At 42.1% G+C, this 21,196-nt stretch overlaps 4 protein-coding genes and 3 non-coding genes across 8 annotated transcripts; 6 read left to right on the top strand and 1 right to left on the bottom strand.

Moving 5' to 3' along the window:
- The first annotated feature begins 332 nt into the window (after nt 1-332).
- On the top strand, nt 333-11,234 carry sh3bgrl2 (SH3 domain binding glutamate-rich protein like 2). Of its 2 annotated transcripts, XM_047021358.1 has the most exons (4): nt 333-1,385; nt 5,653-5,838; nt 6,569-6,649; nt 7,967-11,234. In XM_047021358.1, exons 1-4 carry the CDS (start codon nt 1,341-1,343, stop codon nt 7,979-7,981), a joined length of 327 nt encoding a protein of 108 aa, XP_046877314.1. In that variant the 5' UTR covers nt 333-1,340; the 3' UTR covers nt 7,982-11,234. The 2 variants fall into 2 exon arrangements, with proteins under 2 accessions (XP_046877314.1, XP_046877313.1); XM_047021357.1 differs by lacking the exon at nt 7,967-11,234 and having other exon boundaries at nt 6,569-6,732.
- A 58-nt stretch (nt 11,235-11,292) lies between these two features.
- Nucleotides 11,293-13,040, bottom strand: zgc:153284 (uncharacterized protein LOC751696 homolog). Its single transcript, XM_047021359.1, has 3 exons — nt 12,845-13,040; nt 12,312-12,479; nt 11,293-11,459 (listed from the first exon to the last, which is right to left on the bottom strand). The coding sequence occupies exons 1-3, from the start codon at nt 12,887-12,889 to the stop codon at nt 11,397-11,399; spliced, it is 276 nt and encodes a 91-aa protein (XP_046877315.1). The 5' UTR covers nt 12,890-13,040; the 3' UTR covers nt 11,293-11,396.
- Nucleotides 13,041-13,736: 696 nt separating this feature from the next.
- Nucleotides 13,737-15,821, top strand: rps12 (ribosomal protein S12). Its single transcript, XM_047021356.1, has 6 exons — nt 13,737-13,799; nt 13,924-13,970; nt 14,352-14,468; nt 14,671-14,773; nt 15,130-15,231; nt 15,732-15,821. The coding sequence occupies exons 2-6, from the start codon at nt 13,957-13,959 to the stop codon at nt 15,792-15,794; spliced, it is 399 nt and encodes a 132-aa protein (XP_046877312.1). The 5' UTR covers nt 13,737-13,799; nt 13,924-13,956; the 3' UTR covers nt 15,795-15,821.
- Nucleotides 14,194-14,268, top strand: LOC124469258. Its single transcript, XR_006956281.1, has one exon. It is a non-coding gene; the product is annotated as a small nucleolar RNA SNORD101 (small nucleolar RNA).
- Nucleotides 14,504-14,587, top strand: LOC124469250. Its single transcript, XR_006956274.1, has one exon. It is a non-coding gene; the product is annotated as a small nucleolar RNA SNORD100 (small nucleolar RNA).
- Nucleotides 14,967-15,048, top strand: LOC124469251. Its single transcript, XR_006956275.1, has one exon. It is a non-coding gene; the product is annotated as a small nucleolar RNA SNORD100 (small nucleolar RNA).
- A 209-nt stretch (nt 15,822-16,030) lies between the features above and the next one.
- On the top strand, nt 16,031-20,993 carry LOC124468560 (leucine-rich repeat-containing protein 74A-like). The gene is made up of 13 exons (XM_047021355.1): nt 16,031-16,245; nt 16,901-17,096; nt 17,447-17,622; nt 17,966-18,073; nt 18,352-18,445; nt 18,533-18,582; nt 18,794-18,875; nt 19,206-19,291; nt 19,402-19,596; nt 19,885-19,980; nt 20,121-20,261; nt 20,496-20,600; nt 20,860-20,993. Exons 2-13 carry the CDS (start codon nt 16,934-16,936, stop codon nt 20,947-20,949), a joined length of 1,386 nt encoding a protein of 461 aa, XP_046877311.1. The 5' UTR covers nt 16,031-16,245; nt 16,901-16,933; the 3' UTR covers nt 20,950-20,993.
- The last annotated feature ends 203 nt before the right edge of the window (nt 20,994-21,196 follow it).

Here is a 21,196-nt window from a genome sequence, read left to right as displayed (position 1 = left end):
CAGAACCTTTTTTCTGGTTTTTGATTCCCCACATTGCAGGGTTTAAATGCAAGAAATGTAGGATAAGGTTTGACCATGTAAGAATATTGCAGTGTCTTCTTGTAAATGTTTCCTTGAACTTTTTGGGGTTGACAAAGAGTAGTGTTTGTATATTGGGATTTTCTTGAAGAACATTCAATCAAAGTTTTGTGTCAATGACATGAAGACCTTATTTGTAGAAAAAGTTTGTAATCATTTATATTTCTATCATTGGTCAATGGCGAGATGAAATTGTTTAAAGCAGTATTTACCTCCAGCCTTTAGGTGGCAGAATGGTAATAGCCCTGGTCTTTACAACAAGAACACCAGCATTGCGCTTCTATTGAGTTATCGCTGACATCTGCTTGGAATTTTGAAAGCCAGAAACCTTTTCTTTTGATTTGTAGTAAACAGTCAACCTTATATGAATCAGAAAGGGTTTTATTCGCCATGATAGTTTGCACAGACAAGGAATTTGCTTTTGGCTGGAAGGTGCATGCAAAAAACATAATCTTACATTTTAATTTATGGTCTAACTATACTAAGGGTACATAAAATAGCAATAATAAGTAATACTAAGCAAGTATCCCTGCTTGTCTTGTGCATAAAATGTGAATACATCAGAAATGTACCTTGGGTGGGAATTTTCACTGTATGTTGCATTTTTACACCGCTTAAGATGAACATGGCCTACACTAAATGGGTAATAACACGCCGATATTGGTCCACATACACATACAAAATGTAGATGGACAGCTTGAATGATGCCCATGGTTTAATGTGAGGTCCTAGAAGCTCATGTGCTATGGTCAGGTGTCCGAACTTTGTCACTTTTAAATTCAGGAACATTAAATGTTAGACCATGTGAGAAGATGGTAGTACTTTTCTTCAGTTGTAAATTAGGTTTTTAAAAAAGTTTTTTCTAGAAGAACGTGTTCACCGATCAATCACCGATAGGCCGACTCTTAATGATCAGATTAGTTATCAAAGCAGTAGTGGAATTGGGTCAGAAGAACTACATTTCCCATAATCTCCCCGGTCTGTAGTTCAGACCAATGCGAAGAGGGAATATACTGAATATTAGCAGAACGGTAACAAACCGCCGAATCCCATTCGGAAGAGGGCGAACCACGGTCGTGGGAACAAAAATATCATGGCGCAATCTAAATGATAGGACCCGCTTTGGCACATATTAAAAAATTCAACGATTAGGCTACACCAGTGGTGCAGAAAACGGAAACGCCATCCAGACTGGAATTATTAGCCAACAAAAGTACATTGTTGCAAAAATAATAATTTGACTGTTACCCGGTCGGATCGAAATGGTAATTAAGGTTTACATTGCATCCTCTTCTGGATCTGTTGCGGTAAGTGTGGATTAAGTTGCGTATGGTTAACTGATGGAGGGGGTCGAATATGTTCTCCCGTGCCATGGTTTTATTCATCAATGATAGTTGTTTATGTAACTTCTCTGATACGCGTCTCCCATCTTCCAAAATGTGACTTAATTGATTTCAAAATGAAACTCAGTTTTAACATACTTGGGAAATACATTTTGCATACGTTTTGTTTTATGATTTTCTGACATACTCATACCTTATCACAGATTCAAGAACTAGGCTAGCCCACTCCATATGTTTTTACACTTGAATGTAGGTTTTAAATCAGACTATTAATATTATAAGTCTATTTTTTTTATTAATTACGCCTTAGATGCCTTCACTCAATTCACTTAAACCTGTTTGTTTGGCGAATAGCAGTTTGGCTTTAGGGAATAATAATCCTCCATCTACAGCATGCATTGGGATGACAGTCTACGAAACTGAAATGGGATCTATTTGATGGTGAAAGCATAGCCCAAAACGTAGACTTTTGGCCTTTTGCTACATGGTATAATGCATTTGAAGGCGGATTTTAATACACACTTTTCAATGATTAACAAAGTGTATTTTTACTCTTTAAGGAAAGGGTCCTTGGTAACTTACTCTGAATGCAAATCTTTTACTTGATGCTTGAGCTGAAAGCTGCAAGGATTGTCCCTTGGCACTACTCTCATGCAGATGGCTTGCATTAGGATTGTCGATAGCTAAATGCTTGCCTATCCAGGAAAAATAAAGGTGCAATGAACACACACACAGTATATGTTTGTTTGTCTCTTTGTCCATAGAGGAATGAGGATGAACTATTTAACTCTGTAATCATAATATTGTGATGTAAAGCGATTGGAATAGAAGTGTTGGTACCCCATGTCTTGGATAATTGGTCAAATGAGAAATGAATTCAACTGACCATTTCTAGAATTGGGAATAACAACATCCAAGTGTTATTTTTAACTTTGTGAGAGACACGTCTTACACCCACGCATGCTTAAATACCCTTGGGGCCAGCTCTGATATGGCAACCCAATTGACTTTTAACAGCATTAAAGTGAATTCGAAAATGTTGTTAGAGTGGATTGATGGAAGGTGGCAGATCTCATTGGTTGAGTTATTGTCAAATGGACTGATGTGTTGTTAGTAGGCTGGGGTGGGAGGGGACAGCGTTAACTACAGGTAATATTGTATTTTAACTTATAGTGTGTGTGTGTATGTGTTGGTGCTGGATATGGTGCTGGTGGTGGTGGGTGGTACCACCCCACCCCTGTGTACCACCCCAGAGTGAGCAGTTCTTACATAAGATGGAGAAGACTAGTGGCTCTAAAACCACCCATGCAGAAACAGGCGGGTTCCAAATGACCCACAGTTCTCTTAGCTGGACTTTGATGTTTGACCGATCATTTGACAATTGTAGAGCTACTGCCACCTCTAACAATGGTTACAATGCTGTTTCACCTTTCCATTGGTTAAAATGTTGCCTAATGGAGACAAAAAGGGGATCCTAGATCTTGTACATCACATCCAGACTGTTTCACACAGTACATGATATTATGGGATGGTACATCTGTATTTGCCTGTCGTTGTTATCATACAAGTACAGTGATTTTTGACGCTACTTTCTTCATTATTTATCCTACTTCACTCTCTATTTTTTCACACAAGCAAACTCTAACTCGGTTGTGACCTGTTGAGTAAAGGATTAGCTCTCTGTCTTAAACCTTCGTTAATCTCAGTAGCAGAGGTACATAACAAAACAAGTGCGCAGAGTACTCCACAGTCTGACCTCAAACACATACACGCACGTGCACACTTGTCATTCTCTTCACACACTTATACACAGGGAGTGTTTATCATTCAGGAATGATTTGACACATGAATGGAAATCATCCACTAAACTTATTATATTCCCACAATAACGGTTGTTCAGACCCCCAGCTCTCAGTTAGCACTCAAACATTTCTGTGGCTGGAAAAGCAGCTACTGCACTATTAGTTTTAATGAACAGTATATGGTGTCCCCAGTATGTGGTTGTCCCTGTACTTATTAAATAGATAGATACATAATGTACTTATGTTATCTGATGTCAGGTTGCTTTGTGTCGTCTTGTCCTAAGAATTTCAGAGCCCAGTCTGACCCTGTGTTGTTCTGTGCATCTGACAATAAAAGACTTAAACCTGGACTTGAACTCAATAATCAAAAGGCATACTGTTTGGGCCGTTTTATGGCTGAAGCTATGCCAACGAAGTTGGTTACAGTGGTACCACGGGTGGCCGACAATGTTTTTATTTTACAGTGAAATTAGACAGCCAGACACTGTCTGTTAATTGTTCTGTACACTATTCATCTTCTTTACATTGTCATGCCCCCAATTGTCTGGGGGTCAAAACAATGGGTCTATTGTGCCTTCACCATCCCAAACACTCATACGCACACAGTATGACTCCCGAAGACAGAATATTTTCAGGGCACTGAACAGTGGGTCATGTCGAAGCATAGCTTGTTTGAGGTTATTCTCAAGAGTCTGAGGCAGAACAGAATGAAGAACAATCCACTTATTGGATAACCCCAATAACAGACAGAATCAAAGCAGCCAAAGAAATGGAGACGAATAGAACGTAAATAATCATCCAAGACACATTCAAGTACTGTCTATGTTCTACAGGAGCTAGAAGAGGCTCCGGTGGGCTGCTGTTGAGCACATTTGTGACATATTGTATTTCAGAATCAGAATCAGTTTTTACTGCCATATACCTTCACACAAACACAGAATTTACTGTGGCAGGAATGTGCATACAATAAACATATACGGATCTTAATTTAAAAAAAAGTAGAATTGATAAAAACTGACTAACTATGCACTATGTCTGGAAACCCTGCTTTCATTGTGTCTTCTGTTAAATGACTATGTTCAAGTCCAGTTGTATGTCAGGGTTAGTCGGGGAAGCAGATTTTTTAGGAGGGCTGTCTATTGCTTTTCCTCCGTCTCTCATCGTGGTGACTGGGTTCGGCTGAGGCACATTGCCAAATGAGACACAGGAAGGAAGCTCCGTCAGCATGTGTGTGTCTTTTAATAACCCAGTCAAAAGCGTGGGATTTCCTTCTCCTCAACATTGTCATTAGATTGCTGTTTGGAAAATACTAACAGGGACAAGTCCCGTTCCCTGTCAAGACAGTAAACTGTACCATGGGGAGTTACTCAGTCCACAAAGCACTGCAGGAACCCACAGTGTGTGTACGTAGCTGGAACCTTGTCCACTCTCAGAAATTCCAGAAACCGTTTTTGAGTAGTGTGCATGAATAATATGGCAAAACAACATCGAAACATAATGGGGCTTAAAAAGAGTGATAAACGAATGAGCTGAAAAATAGACAAGCGACAATGGAAACCGCAACACAGCTTTAACCAGGTGGTATAGCATATGGCCCCCATTGTATTGACAGGAAATCTATGGCTGCTCTCCTGTTTCCTGACGTCAAATCGTCTCCAATAATCAAGAATCACCAACGTCTCCATTACTGCATGAGGGCAAGACAGACATTGCAGTCAATACACACCATGCACTCCCTATCCGGTCTTATCCGCTAGTCAGATTGAGTCGTGTGTGGGTGTGTAAACCCTGCTGTCTGGCAGAGGTAGGCAGTGTCAGTTTCCTGTCTGTCGATACAGGAGTGCATAATACGACTGACCCCTCAGTCACATGACCAGACAGGAGCGCACGGCTCCCATATACTCTCACTTCCACACACACACACTTATACGCACACACACACACACACTCATACGCGCACACGTGCAGGGACGCCACGACAAGCTGAGGTAATCTGAGAATGCCTGTTTAGCATTTTCCACTCCATCTCATTGGCGTGCATTCAATGTATGCCTGTACAGTATCACATCAGATCGCGTGTTCACTTTCAGGAGTGTCTTTGTTGTCTTAGTGGTGTCCACACTCTCTGTATTTAAAGAGTTAAAGCAGCAGATGATGAGAATCACTTTAGCCTTGTTTGTCTTAAACTGAGGCCTGGGTGCAACACTCAAAGTAGTGTCAGAGTTTCTGTGATAAAAGCGAATTAGTCCCAACAAGTAACGTATTGTCCGACAAACTTGTTTAGATAAAGCATTGTAAATCTAGGGTTGATGATCTTTTTGTTGTTGTTGAGGAACACCTCTGACCGCCTCAACCCCCATCTCCCTCTTTTCATCTCTTCTTCTGTCTTTATTTTGCTCTGTTTTTCTCTCCCTTTATCCTCTCTGCAGGTGAAGAAGTATCAGCAGGCTGTCGTGGGCTTCCTGGAGTCTAACCGCATCTCCTTCCAGGAAGTAGATATCACCATGTTGGAGGACCAGAGGATGTGGATGTACCGGAACATTCCCCAAGAGAAGCAGCCACAGAAGGGCAACCCTCTTCCGCCGCAGATCTTCAACGGAGACCACTACTGTGGGGTGAGAGATTCCTCATTTTGTCCATGTGTTGCAGAGGTGGTTGGCTCCCATTACCTTATTCCAGGAACTGAAGCGTAGACCTTCACACAACCCTAGTAATAGACTACCATAGCCAAACCCTACAGATAGAAGACAAGACCAAGCAACCATCCTTTTGTTTCCATGCTAACAAGAGGCCTAGTTGTGCTTAGCCACAGATGGTAGTTTACAGAACCAGCCTTGTCCCCAAGGCATAACGTCAAGATGATTTGAATGCTGTACAGTCAGGGCACAAATCCATGCCTCGTTGTGGCTGAAATAATTTGAATGTACTGCTATGGTTTCTGTTTGCCTTTGTCAGCTATGTCGGCAAGGTTATTTGCCGACTTTACTTTGAACTAGTTAAAATAAGAAAAGGATAACATGGGAAACACAATCAAATGGGCTTAGTTGAGTTAGCTAAGCAAGCTAAAGTTAGCCGTTTTCTGCTCAATTTGCAGAACCCATGTGCTTCACCATAATCCTGTTGTAATCTGCCTGCTCAATGACGCGGATAAGCCAGTCAACCTCTCTCTCTCTGTCTGGCCTTATGTGTAAGCCTACATAGGTAGTGGCCAGTGAAACTAATGTGTGGGCCGCTACGGGCTATATGGTAGTATATGGTAGCAGTAGTGAAGTATATGGTAGCGGTAGTGAATTCAGACTGATGGATAGTGTTAATCTGCATCCCTGTGTTTTCCCATTGTCTCAGGACTACGAAGACTTCTTCCAGTCAAAAGAGAACAATTCCGTATTTGCATTCCTGGGCCTTCATTCCCAACCCTCAGTGAAAGTAAGCCACGTACACAAACACGTTCACCACTTACATTAAAAACAGTACTTTCACATTCACGCACCCTCTCTTTTTTCTTTCTTTCTTTCTTTCTTTCTTTCTTTCTTTCTTTCTTTCTTTCTTTCTTTCTTTCTTTCTTTCTTTCTTTCTTTCTTTCTTTCTTTCTTTCTTTCTTTGCCACCCCCTCGCAAATTGTCCCCATTGTATAACAGTCAGCATACATCGTGTCCTTAGTTTGCTGCATCGTCCAACATTTTCTCTTTCTGGTTGTCACTCCGCGTCCCCCTCCTGTCTCTCTCCCTTATGACTCTGACTGCCAGATCAGCACTTGTGTCCAGAGTCTAGCCTCTGAAATATTCATAGTTTGTGATTTGACTACAACTTTGCAGGGTTACAAAAGTGATTTATGAAACTGTCGTGTCAGCAGATTTAAATGACTGAAATCTAAAACAATGACCTTTTCGAGTGTCTTTGCTTTTCCCCAGGAGACCCAGTGATAAAAGGTTACTATGAAAAGAGATCTAAAGAGCTTGGCGTTTGCTTTGAGATGTGTTGGATGATCTTACTAAACTAAATTTACTCCACTGCAGCTGCACAGTATATTATTTATCTCCTGTGAAAATGTGATTAACATCATGATATTAGATTGGATTTTTGGTTTGTTGGTGACGCTTGGTTGGAATAATAACTGACAAACTCGAAAGTATGTTGCTGTAAGACGTCCAGCCAGTAGGAAACATTGCTCCTTGGATTTCATGTTGATATAAAAAAAACAAACAGTGGCTCTGAAACTAAATGACACTAATAAGATTGTCTAGCAGACATTGCTGAGTCATGTCTTTGTCGTGATTGAAACTGCATTGAGGAATCATTAGATCAGTGATCATTAGATCACTCCTCTAATTTCCTGCTTCACTTAAGCCTGCAATCACATGCCTGTCTCCTCTCTGGAGGTTGATTGTAGTAAAATAGTAAATAGATACATTTCCTTACAATATGAACTGCAGACCAATCCAAACCATATCTTATCTTTATACATTTTTGGAAGGCATTGTTGTTGTTGTACTGACCTTCTTTGCTATTCTTAAGGAGGTACGCATGTGGTATTAACCATGTATTTACCAACATCATTTCAGTTTTAATGGATTTATCATAAACAATAATTAAAAGTAAAACATTCAAGGATTAATCTTTGGATGGATGGATGGATGGATGAATGGGTGGGTGGATGTGTGAATAGAGGGGTGGGTGGCTGATGGGCAGATGATATGTACACCAATGTAGACCCTTAGCCTTTGACTGCATTCTTCCCTTAAGGATTCAGAGTCGTAGGAGCCCCCGTCAATGCCATGAGGAACCCTGAGGAACCCTGAAGCACTGAGGCTGATCGCCCCTCCACCACCATCACCGCCTCGTTTACCCCCTCAGTGAAAGTTCCCCACCACATCTCCTGGAGATGCCACCACGTTGCCAAACATCAGAGCTCCACTGCTTCCCTTTGAAACCATTCCACCCACGCTTCACTGATACACCTCAAGTCTAACCTGCCGGAGTGGAGCGTGGAGAGATAGGTCGAACACTTTTAGATGTTACTTCCTTGTATTTGTACAACTTCTGATACTGAAAGCGTGGTGTTTATAGTTATGTATTCTTTGTGTAACAGAACTCAAATTTAGCTCCTTTTGAATCAGTAGAAGTGTATGTAGCTGTGGTGAGTTCCCCAGTCCATGTAGCAGTCCTGTGAAATCTTCAGCGTAGTATGTGGCAGTATGTCTCACATGGCTTTTGAACGGGTAGTACAACCATGCAGACAGAAAGACAACACTAATGTGGGTGTGTACGTGTGTGTGTGTGTCTGTGTGCGTGTGTGTCAGTTAAAGGTTGTTAATGAAGGCTGTGAGAAGTGAAGGAAATTGAGAGGGAGCACTTAATGCAACCTGAGACAACCTGGGGGCTAGCGTAGGTGTGTGTGTGTGCACGTGGGCGTGTGTGTGTCTATGGACATTGTTTTGTGTGAAAAGATGAAGTGGTGATCAAACTACGAGTGACCTTGGACCATTACTGCATGGTCTAAATGAAAAACAAATCTCCCTCATGTTGTTTGTTTTTCTTCATTTATCCACATTGTCAAACTTTCATGTGCAAGACTATTATAGCTACGAAATGATTTTTCCACCACACTGTGGTGAATGGTGTGGTGAAAAGTGTCCGTAGTGTCACAGTCAGATTTGCAAGGGTGTTTCTGTTATGTCTCTCAAAATCAAACACAAACAACAGCAGGATCCCATCCCATTTTCTATAAGTAGAGAGTGGTCGGGGAAAGAGACAGTCACATGATGTATGATCCTACCCCCTGGATTAAGCAGATGGACAGATGCTTCATCTTTCATTTGCAGTATGTTTTCTCTCTCTTTCTCTCGTTCTCTCTCATTCCCCCTTTCTCTCTGTCTCTCCTCTCTCTCTTTCATTGTCTTTCACCTGTCACTGCATGGATTCCGTTCACCTTAAAGGATAGTGCAGTTGCATAAACGCTTCAACAAACTGTCTTACCCCCATCCCTGTAACTCTCCCTCCTCCTTTTCTCCCCCACTTCCCTCTTTCCCCTTATTGCGCTGATTCACTCTTATTAAATTATCATGGATGGATGAACAATCATTTTGTGCTTACACATGATGGACACACAGGGGCCCTTTTGGCCTTTAGAGATCATACACAAAGGCATGCAAAGAGACCCATTCTGTAGCGCCATCTTGCGAATTAACGTGGAACTATATTCATGTTTCGAGGGAAAAGCAGACATTCCAAAGTAAAACTTGCTTTCATACTGTAAAACAAAATGAACATTCCCCTTGCGGCTTTTGAACTGTACAAGAAATAAACGTGTACATAACAGTTGTTTGTTGATGCATGCTGTGTACTGTCTCTAAAGGGTTTATGTAGGTTTACTGTATTAGATCAAATTTGCTGGACACTCTGTGTACTGTCTGTTTGTCATGCTTGCTTTGCTCTTTATTGCATGCTAACTCTGGCAGTGTATGCATACGTTTTGACACTAAAACAACCACAAAGGCCAGACAAAAGTCTAGTAACAACCCATATTTTGACAGTGAAAAGATAAGTAACAGATGGATGAACAGTACTGTATAGGATGGCCCCTCAGACTCCCTAGGCTCATGTCGTTTTCCCCATATTGATCAATTTCATGCTTTCAGTTCGCCAGTACCATGGTGTGGGTCTGGCAAACACAGATTTCAGGTTATTTTTGTCCTTGACAATCACTAAAAAGTATATGTTTTGCCTGCCGGTACCTGCTGTTGATAAAAGTGACACACCGTGATGTAAACAAGGATTGAAAAAATATTTTCCAGTTTTTTATGGCATTATTTATGTTGTCAAATTTGAGCAATAAAACTTTATTTTAAACAGAATGTATTTTTTATGTAGTCTGAAGTCATAATGGTTCTTCTTTATCAGGGACTTAGTGTGCTAGGGCTACCATTTTTGCACATGGACATTTAATGTCATGACCTGAAATTACCCTAAAACCATGCTGAAATGTCAGATTGAATTCAGGTAATGCTACTGTCAATTCATATAATCTCTTTCAGTTGTATTAAAAAAGCAAAGTCATCTAAACCATGGTTTGCACAAGTTTCCTCATTGCATCCAAACTATGTAGCTCATCGAGTTAACTAATTCAGCTAGCCACTGTAAATACAGGACTGTAAATGTAGCTACATAGTCGCCCTACCCTCTAAGCCAACAAGGGATAACCGAAAGAAGTAGCAACTTTTTGTTTATGAGGAGACAGCCAGAGCTGAATCCTGATGACTGGACACCTCTACATGAGACATCTAATTGACATCACTTCGATGTTTCGTACTGGGGGGACAAAACACTGACTAGGAGCACAAAAGGCTCATGAATGAAAACCAGTTTATCCCAGTTTACTCATCTACTGGGAATGAGTACAGAATCAGTAACGCTGAAATAGAACACAATGGTAACCACAGCAATTCAAAGAAGCAGCCCAGTCTGGTACAGTAAGTGTCCTTCTAATTGTGGCATATTCTCATTTCTCTCCACTTTCTCCAGTCACCTTCCCAGTGTTTGACACCATGATTGGTGTTATCTCTTTTCTCATGGACAGATTAAGCTCCAGTGTTCAGCTTTGTAAAAGATCTGTCCTTCTGTTCCTCCCCTTTCATCTGTTTCACAAGGACTGTATTTTTGCAGATATTCCATCTATTCATGGTATGAGGAAAGCTCTGCGTCCTCACTGTGATTGTTTGATCACAAGGAGTGGAGATAGAATTTGTCATAATTTCCCATGAGATCACTAAGGTATACAAACAAGCTTGTTTGAATGTAAAGTTAGAAAGATCTTAGTGTACATGTTACCAGGTTGTCAACATGGGGATGTGTGTCTTTTAATAAGGTATGTCCACTGCCTGGGTGCAATTACGCCGTCTGTAAATGATTGTAACACTGAAGCACTGGACCCATACTAGATGACACATGACATTCTATTTGCATCACACACAAAAGTCAAAATCTGTGTGGATGTTATTGTATATAGGTATTTCTCCATGTCACATTTCCATTCCAACCTCGGTGTCTCCCACAAAAAAGACATACCGAAGTTAAACAACTTTGTATGTATTTATTGCTTAATATGTATTGTGTTATCATTTATAAAACAAACATTTCAAATAAGACAGATTGGTGAGCGGTTTTCTTTTCCTGGTTAGAGCTTGAGGAAGGCCTCTACTGTCTCATCTTCCAGTGCAGTGTCAAACATACTGTAGTCCTTTTGTATGTGTGAGAGAGAGACAGAAAGAGAGAGAGAGGGAGACAGGGGATTAACTTTAAAAGGCAGGTGCTCAAAGACTTGCATGTTGTTCCTAGAAGTAGGTAGAGACAGTATGAAGTGGGTCTTTGCATTAAACTAATTCAAAATGACAAGGCATAATCTAATAGTTTTTCTGAGATGCTGACTGACTCCAGTGCAAATAAATAGAAATGGGAGTTCCTAGATAAACAGGTTCCTAGATAATAAGGCTTGCGACTATAACCAGCCAGACAGCACATTCAGCATTTTCAGCAACATTTTTTTCACCCCCCGACGTTCATATATGGTGATAACTTAATGAGAAAGGTGTGTCCTGTTGTGGCATTCCAGCACTGTCTGAGCGAGAATTTATTGTCTCTGCTTGGTATTGTGAATTGATCGGAGGAGGGTGTGTTGTGTGTGTGAGAGTATGCGTCATTATCTGTGTGTACATTTGGGGCACGAGAATAGGTGTGTATAGTGTTGTGCACGTGTTTGCATACGCATCAAACAAACCTGATCTTGTCCTAATGGATACATTAGGTCGACCAGGATGTCCAGTAACAGCACCATGATTTAAAATAGACATGTGACGTGAATAAATTCACCGGCAATATGTCATAATCAAATCATCACATTTGCCAAACTATTATTTGCAATGAACTCTTAAGAAGCACTGAGTTTGATTCAGAAAAGGTAGTCAGTTTGTGCATGTCATCTGTCTGTCTGTCTGTCTGTCTGTCTGCTGTGAGCACAGCACAGGATAACGCTGAAAGCCAAACCGTAGCTTTACCAGTGGCGCAGATGTTGCATGTGTCTAAGAGGACTCACCCCACAGTAGGTGTCTCCATGAAAGATCTGCGGGGGCAGGGAAGTCGGGTCGCCGGTCTTCTTCCTCATCTCGTCCTTGATTTCAGAACTCTGGGAGATGTCCAGGGTCTTGTATGCAATCTTCTTAGAGTCCAGGTATGAGAAGATCTTGCTCTGATGCTTCTTCACCTGAGGTAAAGGTTCATGGGAGATTTTCAGCCAAGCATTGAGTACAGGTGTGGATCGAAACCTGGGGTTTGTGTATCTCTGGGCCAACTTTTACAGTATTCCCTAGGCAGTAAGTTTTACAGTACTCCCTAGGCACCAGAAGCAAACACCGCATTCAACAACCACATATCGCAGTAAACTAAACAGAGGTTTTAAGGTCAAACAAAAAAGAAAACTTAACAAACCAGAACTGCAAAAGCACATAAGGCCATTATCAAGAATGTTATCACACCACAGTATCGACGAGAAGAATTGTCGCAGATCAAACAAATTGTGTCCACATTGGCCATGTCTCTGGGGAAAGAATAAAGCAAGAAAACACATACCTCTCTTGAGCTGCTGACGCTGGTGTAATACACTAGGATAGACATGATAATTGTGCAATAAAGTATCACTAATGCCAAGAGGACGAGTGTGCAAGTATTTGTGTTTAGGTAGAAGTGGAAAGTGGTGCTCTGTATCAGTGAAGTAATGTGGGTAGCTAAAGTGTAAGCAGGTTTTGGCACACCAGCAGAGTGAGCATGCAGGTTTAGACATGGTTTGCCTGGTGGCCACACCTATCTGTCTGCCTGCCATTCCTGTTGGTTTTCATGGATCAGCAGGCCTGCCTCATATTGACACATCTACACACATACACACACATACACACATGTGAACACACTCAGGTGATAGCTTTCTTTCTTTCTATCTTTCTTTCTTTCTGTTTCTCTCACACAAACACTCACATGTTGTTGCTCTCTCTCTCTCTCTCTCTCTCTCTCTCTCTCTCTCTCTCTCTCTCTCTCTCTCTCTCTCTCTCTCTCTCTCTCTCTCTCTCTGTCTCTCTCACACACACACACACGCACATACGCAGACACTTCGCATGAGGTAGACTACTTGGGAGGATTGTCTGGGGTTAGTCAGAGAAATGTTTACAATTGACTTTAGCACACGGCCAAAGGTAATGACCCAGTAACAGGTAAATATCTCGCAACAGTTGTTTCTTGTTCATTTGTTGGAAATAGCGCATCCTTGCGGCACTAAATTAGGTAGATTCACTAAATTCAATTACTATTTATTGTAAATATATGTTAAAATAATACTTTGTAATTATCAGAGCCATATAGCAATCTTTATGCATGGGTCTGGTAATTATATAGGGCTACTACATTTACGCAAAAACTCATTATCTGACAGGCATATTTGTAGCCGGTATTTCTGTTTGTATGGGTCCTTTTGGCCTTAAATGAATGTCGCTACCCTATGACGTCCTCTTTACCCGCTGTCCGAGAGGAGGTTTGGGTGGGTTCCTACAGCATCTACTCGAATCTACGCGATTTTTGCAACATCCTTTGATATAATGTCACTAAAACGACCGTGTTATCATGAACAACAATTTATTTTTTGTGTTTCGTCTTTATTTCAGAAGTTTAGGTTCATCATCCATCGCTAATTTACAATGGCCGAGGAAGGGTGAGCGTGACTCTTTTGATTATACATCGATGGCTAACTACCTTACACCTCGTAATGTGGCTTAAGTTAATCTAGGTGTTAAGTTTCAGTTTGTTAAACGTTAAGTAGTTGGTTACCAGGACTTGGTATTGTGTAGCAAGACTTTGTTCCAGATCAGTAATGTTTATTGTTATCAGCGAATCCATGTGCACCGGGTTAACTAGCACACTTAAACATGTTCGGCGTATGAATGATGACTTACTTTCTTTAGTCGGATACCCCTTCACTCTCAATGAGTGAGACTCCTTGTCTGACACGCCAAAGGATAACATCCTTACTCCCCCACACGCGTGATCCAGGATTTAGCATGCACGGCTGACAATTCTCTCGTTGCTCCTCCAGCGTCGCAGCCGGAGGTGTGATGGATGTCAACACCGCACTCCCAGAAGTGCTCAAGACCGCACTCATCCACGATGGTCTGGCCCGCGGTATTCGCGAGGCAGCCAAGGCACTGGACAAGTGAGCAGCCTGACCTTAAATTAAACTTGTTTCATAGTATCAGTGATGATAGTTTGGCTCCCTCTACTGAATCCCGTGAGGAGAATCGCCATCGTTACCCAATAAATGTCTGAGATACTATGATGCGAAAAATCAAAGCAGCTGATGTATTCTTTTTTTGTAACCTGTTGGTGTAGTTTCTAACCATGGGTCCCCTCCTCAGGCGCCAGGCTCATCTCTGCGTCCTTGCGGCCAACTGTGATGAGCCCATGTACGTCAAGCTGGTGGAGGCCCTCTGCGCCGAGCATCAGATCAACCTCATCAAGGTGAATTATTGACGGGTGTCTGTCTGGCCTAAGGGATGCTGGGCGCATGAAAATGGTGCTTGATTTAGATGATTGAATTCTGACAACACAAAGTACGCATGGAACCATTTGCACTTGTCTACTGTTGAAATCGATGATGCACTGTCTGCTGTTTTGGGATGTCGGGATATCATATGAGAAGGTTTTATAGTTCTGTATCAGTGATTATTTTGGCTCCCTCTACTGAATATTATGAGGATACTGCCATCGTTACCCAATTCATTGTCTGAGATACAGATGACTTGTAAAATTTGACTTTACTACTTTAAATGAGAAATGTACATTGATTGGCCATTTTCTCCCTTGTCGTGGACCAGGTTGATGACAACAAGAAGCTTGGCGAATGGGTCGGTCTTTGCAAGATCGACCGCGAGGGCAAACCCCGTAAGGTCGTGGGCTGCAGCTGTGTCGTGATCAAGGTACATTTCTTGCGCTAAGAGCTGGGACACTTGTGGTATCAAGTAAATTTGATCTTGGGACTATTTCATGGTTAATGTTCAACCTGTTTATCCAACTGTCAGATTTGGCGTAGAAGGGTTGTTGAGTGATTAAGTCACAGATCAGGGGGGTGGGGGGTCACCTCCCTTGAGGGCAGTTGAGTTTGTGTGTTGCCAGTCGAGTGCAGGTGCTGGCTGTCCGTGCCAGCAGCTGCTGTTGATGAACACTTGGCAAGACTGTAAGCCAGAGTACGAGCCCCGCCACCCATCACTGGTGTCTGGGGTCCCAAATAATGGCTACATTGACTACTTGATTAGAACTGACATTTACCTGAGATTGAATTTCCCTTGTATGGGAGTGTCTGTTTTTATTTTTTTTATTAGTATAATGGCATGTAGGTGTTTCATCTTGGACCAAGTGTTCAGCTTCTGCAGTGTTTATTACCGAGGACCATATTAATGTCGCTTCCTCTTGTGTACAGGACTATGGCAAGGAGTCTCAAGCCAAGGATGTCATTGAGGAGTACTTCAAAGCCAAGAAATGAGGTGTCAATAAAGTTTTTGGAAAAGGATCTGCTGTTTGTCATGTTTTTGTCAAGTGTATTGGTGTTTGGAACCTGACCTGTATTTGAGGTGTCCTGTAGGTTGGGTCAGTAGAGCAACAGGTAAAGCATAGAGCACATCAAGAGGTGGGCTCCTGTCAGCAACATCCAAGAGTCTTCCTGTATATTTCTATAATCCACATACAACCATTTTGTCTTGGGGGGGGGGGTAGGGATAAGTGTAGTTACAGCTGTGGCTCTGCTGGGAGCCATCCTTCATAGCGTGATTTTGCCCTCAACAAATGTCCCAGCCTTGAAGTGAATACTGAAAATCCAAGTGACCCAAGAGCCAGCTGCAGGAAAATGTAATGTTCCTGTGCAATACTTGGTATCATAAGTGCTATGATCCATATGTTCCAAAGAGCCAACAACAAATGTCTGCAGGATCAGAAAGGTAAGTTGATTCTGGTCAGATGTCAAAGTAAACTATTTGTGGGACAGCATTGATGTGGTGGATCACGAAATGGAAGGAAACTACTTAAAAATGTTATCCCCTCTTGCAGTGATATGATCGACAAATTCATGAAAAGTCGAAATAACAAGATAATTCAGAAAGGGTTGTCTTTGATCCTCAATATTGCAGCAACTTTAACTACATGTTATACATGCAACTGTAGATCTAGTACAGTGTTTCCCAACCGGGGTGCCGACTGACGAGAGCAGGGGTGCTGTGTAAAAGTCCAACTCATTTTCATTGTCATTGGATGAGTCAACTGACATTAGTGGGCACTCAGCTCAGAATGGGAGGGGGGGGGGGGGGTAGAGTAGACTTGTAAGACATGTCAAAGAGAAGGCTTTTGTGATGCTTCAATGTGGTTCTATTGTTTCATTATTACTCAATAACTTACGTTCCAAAATGATTTAGAACTACTTGTCACTATCTACCTAGAAACTACCTAGGTATCACAGCTTTCAAATTGACATTTTACTGATTTTTTATAGTAGTTTCACACTTAATTTTGTACTGTTGATTCACATTTGCATGCAAATTCATTTAGTTCCACGTGTTGGCTTACCAACCCAAAGTCTCTGTGGTTGCTTGCTTTCAGTGAGGTTTCAGGAAGGTTCTGAAGGTCAGTGCAATGTCTGACAACGAGGAGGCACAAACCAGTGAGGAAGAAAAGGAGACAACAGCACCATCAGACCTGTCCCCAGAGGCCACAGAGCAGGAGGACAGCCCCGCTTCAACCCAAGTGGAGGAGATCGACAGTGATGCTGAATGGGACACTGACCTGGAACCTGATGGTACCATGAAGCTGACACATTACAAGAAGTTGTCAAGAAACTAAGTGCATTTATAATTGAATGTAAATTATAGCCTGTAAACCAGGTGGTGATCTTGTGAATTTAAATATGTCGCTTCTGGGCACTTGTTTTGTCTTAAGCATTGTTACGCTGACACAGCTTGACTTAATTTATAAGTGAGTAGATAGGATAGCGAAAATAAAATGAACCCAAAAAATGCAATTTCCTCCAACTTAAATCAACACATCAACATTTTACTCTGTGGGATGATCAACAGTAAGGTACAGTCAGAGTCCTTGAACCAAGCTCATTTTAACTGCCCTCAACCTCCATCTTCTTCTCTTCTTCAGATGCAGACCAGAGGGCCAGACGGGTCACTCCCACTGAGCTCTACCTCCATGCTTGCCAGCTGTGTGGTGCGGTGCCTGCCTCCTTCTACATGCGCCGGCTGGGAAACTCCACCCTCAAAATGAACCACCATGGCCTGGGACCCCTGGGGGCCAAAGCCCTGGCTATCGCCCTGGTGGTAGGGGGCCACTAGAACATTTAAGCATGGGTTTTGGGTTCCTTCTCGCATGGAAAATGCCACTGAGTGGCATGTTAAATTAGTGATAAAGGTACAAGTGGACTAACCTGTGGTCATCTGATTGGTAGAAGGTATTTAATGACCAGTACTTGGGGCAGTAAAATGTTTAGTTTGATAAAATATTTAACAAAAGTGTATATAACTGGATAAATAAGTAGATATATAACTGGTATGATGATCATAGTTTAATTTCCTGAGATACAACCTAAGCTACAGTAACCTTATCCAAGCTTTTAGCGTTGGTAGGACTGGTTGCCAAAGTGACCCTGTTGTGTCCTTCCAGTCTGACCTTGATGTCATCCATCTGGAGCTGGAGGATAACTTCCTGCAGGCAGAGGGAACGCACTACCTCATGGAGATGCTGAATGAGAACTTCACCATCCAGAGTGTGGTAACATGCCATAGAATTCTTTTACACATTCATATTGAGGGAAGAAATAGAAAGCATTGAATTTTCCTAGTATTCATCCTGCATACTAGGCGTTTGTTATACACTTTGGATTTTGATTTGAATAATCAACATGAATGAAAGTAACTACATTGCTCACAGGTTGGTTATGTTTAGAAGTCAATAGGTTTTTGTGTAATGCAGTAATCTTTATTTACTCCACTAGATGGCAACAAATATGTTAGTTTACTCTAATAATGTATGAAAATTCATTGTTCCAGAATCTCTCCAACAACCATCTTCAGTCAAAGGGAGTTAAATGCATCACCAAATTGCTGGCAGAAAATGTTTCCGTCAAATCACTGAAAATGTCAGGTGAGGTGATAATAAGTGCAAGATCTGGACTCAAACTTAAAAACTGAAGAATGATTCCTTAAGCTATCGCTCCTCCTTGCACACCAGGAAACGGGTTTGTAGATGAAGATGCCAGAACATTTGCAGAAGCTTTTGCCGTGAGTCCATTTTAGTGTTACAGCACTTATAAACACTGTAGAGACTAGAATGGCTATAAACCTCCAAGTTATTTTCCATTTTAAAGCAGCACAAAAGGAAGTTTCCTCTTAGATTGAGCCAATTATTGATTGAAAGGACTCAAACTAATTTCAAGCTCATACCCAATCATTAAGTAACCACCCTGCTCCACAACAATTTATTTCTCACTAGAACAACTACAGGGTGAAGGAATTGGTCCTGAGTCACAACCAGTTGTGTGAAAAGGGAGGACATTATCTTGGACAGATGTTGGGTGAGATGGCTGCTCACTGTGGTCCAGAGTAGCATCTGTTTGTAATGGTTTCCTCTCAAATACATCATAGCTTGCTCACTTCTGTTTCTAAATGCGTATGACAATTTGTTTGGTTTACCTCACGTTTCCATTTCCCAAATGGATGCCTCCACCAATGCCACAAAGTAAATCATGTCATGTTACATAAAATAGAATAGATGCTAGGAGGGTGGTCACGCTGCTTAATACATCCCAACTCAAAGCCCATGTCCATATATACATTATGTGGACAGCAATTCATGGAGATTTCAGTTACTGGATTTCAGTTTTTTGATGAAAGTTGTCTCTCAGGCAACAATGAGGGAATAGAGGCACTGGACCTGAGCTGGAACCACCTGAGGATGAGTGGAGCTGTGGCCTTGTGTGCTGGTCTGAAGGTAAGACATCAACACTCATGCCTGCTCAAACACTGAGGTTCCTCAGAGTCACTTGCCTGCTGTTTTCCTCACATTTGACCTTTGACCCCCCGCCCCCTCCTCTGCTCCAGGTGAACGTGACCCTGAAGCAGCTGGACTTGTCCTACAACGGCTTTGGCAATGTCGGGGCCCAGGCTCTGGGCGAGGCTTTGCACCACAACAACACCCTGGTGCTGCTGGATGTCAGCAGCAACCGCATCAGCGACGAGGGCACTCGGGTGCTCTTCCAGGGCCTCGCCGCCAACGACAGCCTCAGGGTCTTACGGGTGGGTGGGTGGGTCTGGACTGACATGGGTGGCTGGGTCATTTGGCGTGGGTGGAGGGGGGAGGGAACCAGAGCGTGAGTTGGATTGTGGAAGGTGGAAAGGCCTAGCTGACAATATTGTCTCAATACCTGAAACTGGTGTGTGATTGGATGGGATAATAGAATTACAATTGCGAGTATTTCATTGTAATATCAGGAAGGTGAGAGCTTTGAGTGTTTCAGGGCTCTTTCGATTTCACAAAGTCCCCCCCCCCCCCCTTCATGATTCTATGTTTTCCCCCGTCTGAAGATGGCCTCTAACCCCATAACAAAAGTTGGAGCTTTGGCTTTGCTCACCTCCATGAAGAACAACCCCAAATCAGCCCTGGAGGAGGTTAACATCTCAGTGAGCACATTCCCTTTCAATTCTGTACCGGGAAATTGATTTGTGTGTCTGTGCAGTGCCCATATTGTGTGTGTGGGTGATGGTACTATGTACTACGTGTATTCATGTATGCACATATGCACTGTATTTGTGACTGATAGACTGTGCTGGTGAATGAGCAGTTTGTGGAGCTGCTAGACACGATCCTTCAGGACCACTCAACTCTGGTGGTCCAGTACCAGGGAGTGAGCGGGTCCATTACCAGGAATAAGAAGCCCTCAGATGCCCTCAAGATCTTCCAGGTCAGGATTGTGTTCACATTAAAGACGTATTTGCTTTTAGCCCTCCGTTTTAACACAATGCACACACAAAAAGCTTTGACTAAGACTAGTTTCTAAGCTTGGTAGTGAGACTGAAGCTGACATCGACATCCATTTGGTGTGATGCTATTTAAAATGAATCAAACTAATAAAAACAACTGATATCTATTGTAAATATAAACAATAGATTATTCCCATGAATTGTGTATTTTGTAGGGCTACCTGGATGAGAGAAAGGAAAGTTTTATGGATTTCTTCCAAACGTTGGATAAGGAGGGAACAATGCAGGTGTCTAACTCAGACTTTAGGAAAGCTGCACAGGTATGAAACTGTAATCCACAAACCACACACTTCTATGATAAAAGCTAATCTAATTGGTTTGATGGGTTCCACATACGTTGGCCTTCATTGTTGATGGACCTATAGACAGTACTTACGTACTTCTGTGCGCACATAATTGTGCAACATTGCAATAGGACCTTTCACGTCAAAGTTGTGGCATAAAATCAAAAGACTGCTGAACAGAGGTTATGGTTCATTACAATGATCGCATGTTTTACCATTCTGTCATGTCTTACAGCAAGCTTGCATACTTCTGGATAAGCACCAGCTCGAGTGGTTGATCCAAAACTTTGACATGGAATGCACAGGCAAAATCAATTATAGGTGAGTCTGATGGTGAAAGTGCATTTCCCAATGGAATATGACTGAGCTATGGGGAGTCAGATGGCTGAGCGGTGAGGGAGTGGGGCTAGTAATCAGAAGGTTGCCGGATCGATTCCCCGCCGTGCCAAACGACGTTGTGTCCTTGGGCAAGGCACTTCACCCTACTTGCCTCGGGGGGAATGTCCCTGTACTTACTGTAAGTCGCTCTGGAAAAGAGCGTCTGCTAAATGACTAAATGTATGGAAGATATA

The sequence above is a fragment of the Hypomesus transpacificus genome, chromosome 6, assembly GCF_021917145.1.
Source record: "Hypomesus transpacificus isolate Combined female chromosome 6, fHypTra1, whole genome shotgun sequence".
NCBI classification, from domain to species: Eukaryota; Metazoa; Chordata; class Actinopteri; order Osmeriformes; family Osmeridae; genus Hypomesus; species Hypomesus transpacificus.
Note: the sequence above shows the minus strand (reverse complement) of the source record. Positions and strands in the feature narration are given on the sequence as shown.

Bases quoted from the DNA above. Each gene is read 5' to 3' on its own strand.
- sh3bgrl2 (XM_047021357.1), top strand. From the start codon at position 1,341: ATGGTAATTAAGGTTTACATTGCATCCTCTTCTGGATCTGTTGCG. The intron at 1,386-5,652 runs GTAAGTGTGGAT...TCCTCTCTGCAG, and splicing joins CCTCTTCTGGATCTGTTGCG to GTGAAGAAGTATCAGCAGGC. The intron at 5,839-6,568 runs GTGAGAGATTCC...CCATTGTCTCAG, and splicing joins ACGGAGACCACTACTGTGGG to GACTACGAAGACTTCTTCCA.
- zgc:153284 (XM_047021359.1), bottom strand. From the start codon at position 12,889: ATGTCTATCCTAGTGTATTACACCAGCGTCAGCAGCTCAAGAGAG. The intron at 12,480-12,844 runs GTATGTGTTTTC...CCTTTACCTCAG, and splicing joins GCGTCAGCAGCTCAAGAGAG to GTGAAGAAGCATCAGAGCAA. The intron at 11,460-12,311 runs GTGAGTCCTCTT...CACATACAAAAG, and splicing joins ATGGAGACACCTACTGTGGG to GACTACAGTATGTTTGACAC.
- rps12 (XM_047021356.1), top strand. The intron at 14,469-14,670 runs GTGAGCAGCCTG...TCCCCTCCTCAG, and splicing joins GCAGCCAAGGCACTGGACAA to GCGCCAGGCTCATCTCTGCG. The intron at 15,232-15,731 runs GTACATTTCTTG...TCTTGTGTACAG, and splicing joins GCAGCTGTGTCGTGATCAAG to GACTATGGCAAGGAGTCTCA.
- LOC124468560 (XM_047021355.1), top strand. From the start codon at position 16,934: ATGTCTGACAACGAGGAGGCACAAACCAGTGAGGAAGAAAAGGAGACA. The intron at 17,097-17,446 runs GTACCATGAAGC...TCTCTTCTTCAG, and splicing joins CACTGACCTGGAACCTGATG to ATGCAGACCAGAGGGCCAGA. The intron at 18,583-18,793 runs GTGAGTCCATTT...ATTTCTCACTAG, and splicing joins CATTTGCAGAAGCTTTTGCC to AACAACTACAGGGTGAAGGA.